Here is a 6,904-nt window from a genome sequence, read left to right as displayed (position 1 = left end):
ACTGTCTGAACATATCTGTATGAGTGCATCTATATGTCTGACTATCTGAACATACCTGTATGAATGCATCTGCTTACTGAAAATGCCTCTAAGGGCGTATGGTATGCATAGGTCATAGTGCCAAGGAACGTACGGCCCGATCCATATCCCATATAGGCCCCTTCGGGCATAATAACATAATGGCCCCTTCGGGCATAATAACATAATGGGCCCTTCGGGAATAATAAAATCATGGCCCCTTTGGGCAGCCCCTTCGGGCATCATAATCATCATCACAGTGCAGCAGTTGATCAGGTGGTAATGCATATATAACGCCTCACCCATTTCCCTATACCCATTCCCCATACCCCACACACACATATATATAATATATATATATATATACATATACATACATAATATACGCGTATATAATGCCTTCAGGTGACGGGTCAATATGCATATATGTAAATGAATGCAATGCATGAATGTGAACTAACATAATCATGATATAAAACTCAGGACCCATGAACAGAAGGAACAATCATAACAAGGGGTATAGGATCATCAAAAATTGAGATACTCTTAGTACTTTTAAGAGTAGAGTAATATGGAGACTCGATTACTCGTTGTTCGCTCATGTCATAGGATCATGCCAAAATGAAAGAAAGGGAAAGCCTTAACATACCTGGAAGCTTACTTCTCGACTTTTCCAACTTACTTTCTGTCTTGCAATCTACATAAGATTATTCGTAGTCTCGTAATCTACATATAAAACCATTCATACTATTGTTAGGCTCATTATCATATGCTTGTCTTAAGCCCTCAAATTAAATCCTCTTAAAATTTGCCAAAATTTGGGCAGTATCCCCCCCCCCCCCCCCCCCCCCGTTTATATCCCTAGCCCGAAATCACAATATCAATAAAACAACAACAACAACAGCGCTAACATCAACAACATCATCACCAATACAAAAATATACTCAATAAAACATCCCACACGATGTTTACCCAATTTCTCAACCAATCGATCGACTTTACGAAGATTTAACAACTAAATCTCCTTGATACAATTCGTAATATCAATAATACGGAATATCCATACCTTAATCAAGGTTGGAAGAACTTGAAATCTTATTTATCTTCAACAGGCTCCTTTGATCCGTTAAGATTTGATGTATAAAACAAGAACTACTAAACTCTCTACGCTTCCCGAGCCTCGGATGTAGTCCCGTTACTTTAATCCGCTAAAAAAATGATCCTTCAATGTTTCTTAGGTCTCTTGAGAGCTTTTTGGTAGAGAGGAGTGGAGAAAATGAAGCCAAAGACCAGATTTGTGTCTTAAATAGGAGCTCAAGGTCGATTACTGTAGCGGTACTTTAGCAGTACTGTAGCAGTTACTGTAGCACGCGGTTCTGCGATGTCAGCCTAACTTGTAACGTTCATAATTCTCTACTCTGATATCGTATCGACGAGCGGTTTGTTGCATTGGAAACTAAACTCGACGAACTTCATTTTAGGCTTTTGTTTAATCTCAAAACCCCTCATACTCTAAAAGATATTCCTTTCCCAAGTTAAACCAAAATTATCGTACGAAACCTTGCCCATCTTTTCTCCAAAGTCATACTACTCAATTTCTTTTATTCATTTCATTATAGGATCGTCCGGTATTTCTTGTATACATCCTTTACTCATAAAATATACTTAATAATGCTTCGCTTCATGTATTCCAAAGTTATTTTACTTAGCCATAGCTCGACATACTTACGCTTAAATTTAACAAGTGCTTCTTCAGAAGTACGGGATGTAACTGAAGGAGTAATTGAAGGACTTGCTTGAAAAAGGCTTTATTAGGCCTAGTTCTTCCCCATGGGGAGCACCCGTGTTGCTTGTGAGGAAGAAAGATGGCTCCTTGCGAATGTGCATTGACTACAGGCAACTGAATAAGGTGACGATCAAGAATAAATATCTGCTTTCGAGGATTGATGATTTATTTGATCAATTGCAAGGTGCCAAATGGTTTTCAAAGATAGACTTGAGATCCGGGTATCATCATTTTTTTTAATCAAAGCCAATCAGCCTGATGCTGATGGACTTTATTAAAATGAATAATAGTATTTACAGAAAAAAGAGAAATATAATGGAAAGAAATGAAGGAAAAAAGAAAATCTATACTACTCTATCCTAGGAAATGAAAGAAAAGCCTAGTCCTTGTTTGAGCAGCCAAGTGTAACAATGAAAACTGCAAACAAGAACATTCCTTCTTTGGATTGATGCCATTATCAGTCACCTCAAGCTCTCACCAGGTGCCATGGTATCAAATCTCACTGAAGATCCTTCAAGAAGTAGTGTAGTATGAAGTTCCTCCTAGTTACTGTCCTTATGCTGTCTTTATGCTGACCTTATGCTGTCCTTATAATCAAGTTTACACAATCAGTCATGTGGAATGTATGTAACTGGACTAGGTTACTAAAGAAATCCTGTTAGTAGGATGAACATTCCTATTAATACCACACACTAACAAGGATAACCTTAGTCATCCAACCAGGACTACAACAATCCTATGAAGTTGTTATCATGAGCCTTTTGTTTGTGTAACTCCAACTTGTGTCTTCACTTTTTTGCATGATCAGCTGCATGTGATCAGTCTGGTTCTCTATTTCTGTATATCTTTGTTTTGAAATTAGGCAGCATCATTTTATCAGCATTGAGAATCTTCTTTGCACCTGTTGGCAATTCAGCAAAAGAATGAAAGTTAATTGTACCTGCAAAATCAAAAACCAGGTTAGCTAAAAAATCAGCAAGTGCATTGCCTTCCCTAAGGATATGAGCAAACTGCACTTGGCCCTTATTCCTTCAAAAGTTGATCTTATTAACTTCCATACTAATCTTCCATGGGATCTCCCATCTCCCTTGAATAATGTTTATCATGGACAGAGAATCTGATTCAATCATTATAGGCACCAGATCATTTTTAATACAGTATTCAATTCCATCCAATATAGCTACAGATTCTGCTGTGATGTTAGTTGTATCAGCTATTCTTCTTGCCCCAGCATATATCAGGTTTCCAACCTCATCTCTAATGCAGAATGCAGCTGAGCTCAATCCTGGATTACCCCTAGAGGCCCCATATGTATTGCACTTGAACCAGCCAGCATCAAGAAATTGCCATTGCACCATCTTATATGCTATTCTAGGCCTGTAATCCTCCAAGTATTTCACTAATTGAGGCCATTCATGTGGAACTTATCTCAACCAAGGATATAATGTCTTGACTAGTTGCTGCAGATTATAGTTGATCCCATGTATGATCTTTAGTTTATTCATCTTACCCCCATGCATGATAGTATTTCTCTTCTTCCATAGTTGCCAGCATACGAATGCAGGTGCAGCCTGCATGACTGCTTTGAGTTTTGTAGGAGCTTGCATATACCACCATTGTACTATTTTCTGATGAATCTGGATCCTTGGCACAACTATCCCCACAGCTGCATTGTAATGCTGCCAAATTTCTGCTGCAAACTCACCTATAAGGAATAGATATTGAATTATCTCCTCCTGCTGAGAATTCAAACAACATCTACATCTAGATACAATGCTTATGTTGATTCTCTTTAGTACATCATCCACTGGTAATTTGAACTTCCACAACCTCCAAAGGAAGAATGATATTTTGAATGGAACTCCTTTGTGCCACAACTTTGAAAAGTTATCTGCTGTTTGAGCCTTTCTCCTGAGCATATTCCAAGCACTCCCTACAGTGAAGTCTCCTGTAGTGCTAGCCATCCACCATGATTTATCTTTCTCCTCTGAATGCTCCACTATGCTCAATTGTTGTAGGATATGATCACTCACATTACTTGGCAGTTTGGTATGCAATTTCTGGGCATCCCAGCCATTTGCATTCATAAAGTGTGATACTTCCTCAATGCTAGTGTCAATCTGAAAATCTGGTGGTATTACTTGTTTGAGTGGACCAAGTTTAGTCCAATTATCTTCCCATACATCACATAATCCATTTTTAGGTTCCCACCATATCTGATGATCCACCTGGTCTCTTGCCTCTAGCATTCTTTTCCACACTTGTGATCCACTTTTCCACTGCACTTCTGTAGGCTTCTTCTTCTTGCAATATTTATTCCACATAAAGGCTGACCATAATGTATTTGATGTTCTAAATTTCCACCATAGTTTGGCAAAAAGGGCCATAGACACATCATTTAGAGATCTGAATCCTAATCCTCCTTCTTCTTTTGGCAAACAAATCTTGTCCCAAAAGGACCAGTGCCTGCTTTTACCTTCTTCCTTAGTACTCCAGTAAAACCTTGCAAAGATTTTATGAAGCTCATTAATGGTGTATTTTGTGGGAACAACAGTTGACAGCATATATATTGGAATACTCTGAAGCACACTATTGATAAGAACTGCTTTTCCACCAAAGGAGAGCAGCTTGCCTTTCCAATTTTGCAGCTTGTTTTTCACCTTCTTGATAAGATCATTGTAGTATCCCTTTTTCCTCCTTAAATGAAATATAGGACATCCCAAGTATGTTAATGGAAATTGATCCCTTTTAAAGCCAGTAATCTGCTCCACCTGCTGAGATAGTGCACCAGATATCTTGTCATGCATATAAAAGGCACTCTTGCCTTTATTGATCAGTTGACCAGAGATTGCCTCATACTCCTGCAGTATCTTCATGATTCTCTTCAATGACTCTCCTTCTGCAAATGAAAATATTATAGTATCATCTGCATATGCCAGATGATTGATATTTTGACTCCATTTAGGCATGCCATAGCCCACATACTCAGCATTGTCAAATTCTGCATTTAAAGCTCTTGATAACACCTCTGCTGATAAAATAAACAATGAAGGTGAAAGTGGATCACCTTGTTTAACACCCCTAGTTGAATGAAAAAAAATCCTTTGGCCTGACCATTGAAGAGGATGGAATACCAGTTATTTGCAATCAACCTCCAAATCATGTCAATAAATTGACTAGCAAATCCCATTCTGCTAAGTACCTTTATCAAATATGACCAAGATACTCTATCATATGCTTTTGCCATGTCTAATTTCATCACTACATTTGCTGGTTTGCCCTTTTTTCTGATGTCTGTCACTATTTCTTGTGCCAACAACATATTCTCAATAATGCCCCCCCCCCCCTTGAACAAAACCTGCTTGATTAATATAAATCAACTGTGGTAACACAATCTCCAATCTATCATGAACAACTCTTGACATCACTTTGTTGATAAAGTTACTTAAACTTATAGGTCTTAAGTCTGAGTAACTTTGAATCAACTCCTTCTTTGGTAGTAACACAAGATTTGTGTGAGTGACTGATTTTGGAAGAGTATGACCCTGAAAGAAAGCCACCACCATCTTGTATACATCCAAGCTAATTATGTACCAACATGTCTGGTAGAACACTCCAGGAAAACCATCAGGTCCACTAGCACTTGCTCCACTAAGGTTGAAAACAGCTTTTTTGACTTCATCAACACTGGGCATTTGACAAAGAAGATCATTTCTGTCTTGGTCAATCAAAACTGGAAGGAGTGACAACAAATTTTCATCTCCAATTAACTCTTCTTGTGCAAATTGTTGAGAGTAAAAGTGCACAGCCTCATCTGCCATTTAATCTTCATCCTCAATCCATGAAACATCTGAGTTTTGAATTCTTTTGATCGGCAATTTCTTCCTTCTTCCCTTTACTAGATTATTGAAAAATCTAGTATTTTTGTCTCTATATACAAACCAATCCAGAACTGATTTTTGTCTCCAGTACTCCTCTTCATAATGCAAATATCTCTTAGTCTCAGCCAGAGCTTTCTGCAAAACCACTCTATTTACTTGGCTTGGATTTTGTTCAAACAATTGTTCCTTTAACCTCACTATTTCCTCCCTTATGATCAACTGCTTGAATATATCACCAAACACTTCCCTACTTCATTTGGATAACACTCTTTTTAGCTTTTTCATCTTGCTTTTGAAGTTTATGAAAGGATCATCATGCTCCCAAATGGACCAATTCTGGCTGACTGTATCTAGGAAAGTTGTATGTTCTATCCAGAATGATAGAAATTTAAAAGGTCTAACCAGATTTTGATGCTTTTCCCCATAGGTTCACATAAGTGGAGCATGATCTGAACCAATTCTTGCAAGATGTTCCACTTCAATGTGTCCAAAGTTATCCAGAAGCAATGAATTGACCAACATCCTATCCAATCTCTCAAAATTACATGCTGCATCTGCTCTACCATTCAACCAAGTGAAGGGACTACCCTTAAAGTTTACCTCTTTAAGCTCACAAGAGTTTATGCAAAAAGCAAAGTCTTCTGTATCCTGGGGTTGAACAGGATTACCCCCTATCTTTTCTTCATCATTCAACACCACATTGAAATCTCCTCCTATTAACCAGGAACAAGATAAGGTATTGGAGAGATAATATATATCCTCCCATAACTCTATCCTATCAGAAGCACTACATTTAGCATATACTAAAGTAGTAATAAGATACTGATTCAAATCTTGTAAAAATAGCTTCAAAGTAATATGCTGAGGGGAATCCATCAGAACTTCTACATCTATATTACCAGCCACAAAATACCAGATTTTACCATTACAATTGGCATTGGCTAAGCACATGCCCAACCTTCTTCTATACTGGTTAATTGTCCTGACCTGTTGAAAAGGTTCCATGAGAGCAATCAAAAAGAATTTGTGATGTCTATTTAACTTTTGAACCCTCTGAAAGGGTTTTTGTGTTTTCACTGACCTAATGTTCCAAATGAATGACTTCAACATCATTTAACATTAGATTTAGTAGCATTCCTCTTTGGTACCACCCAGAGTGGAATTTGCTTGTCAATAGCATTCTTCTTGCCTTTCTTCTGACCCTTATTGTTAGACTTGC

General features: G+C 37.8%; 1 protein-coding gene across 1 annotated transcript; it reads right to left on the bottom strand.

Moving 5' to 3' along the window:
• Positions 1–3,228: 3,228 nt before the first annotated feature.
• Positions 3,229–5,625, bottom strand: LOC132613456 (uncharacterized). The gene is made up of 2 exons (XM_060327480.1): positions 5,163–5,625; positions 3,229–4,703 (listed from the first exon to the last, which is right to left on the bottom strand). The coding sequence occupies exons 1-2, from the start codon at positions 5,623–5,625 to the stop codon at positions 3,229–3,231; spliced, it is 1,938 nt and encodes a 645-aa protein (XP_060183463.1).
• Positions 5,626–6,904: the final 1,279 nt, after the last annotated feature.

This window comes from Lycium barbarum, chromosome 1, assembly GCF_019175385.1.
Source record: "Lycium barbarum isolate Lr01 chromosome 1, ASM1917538v2, whole genome shotgun sequence".
Lineage (NCBI taxonomy): Eukaryota > Viridiplantae > Streptophyta > Magnoliopsida > Solanales > Solanaceae > Lycium > Lycium barbarum.
This window is presented reverse-complemented; position numbering and strand designations above follow the sequence as displayed.

Bases quoted from the DNA above. Each gene is read 5' to 3' on its own strand.
- LOC132613456 (XM_060327480.1), bottom strand. From the start codon at position 5,625: ATGGCAGATGAGGCTGTGCACTTTTACTCTCAACAATTTGCACAAGAA. The intron at 4,704-5,162 runs GTTTTGTTCAAG...TTTCATTTGCAG, and splicing joins GATTTATATTAATCAAGCAG to AAGGAGAGTCATTGAAGAGA.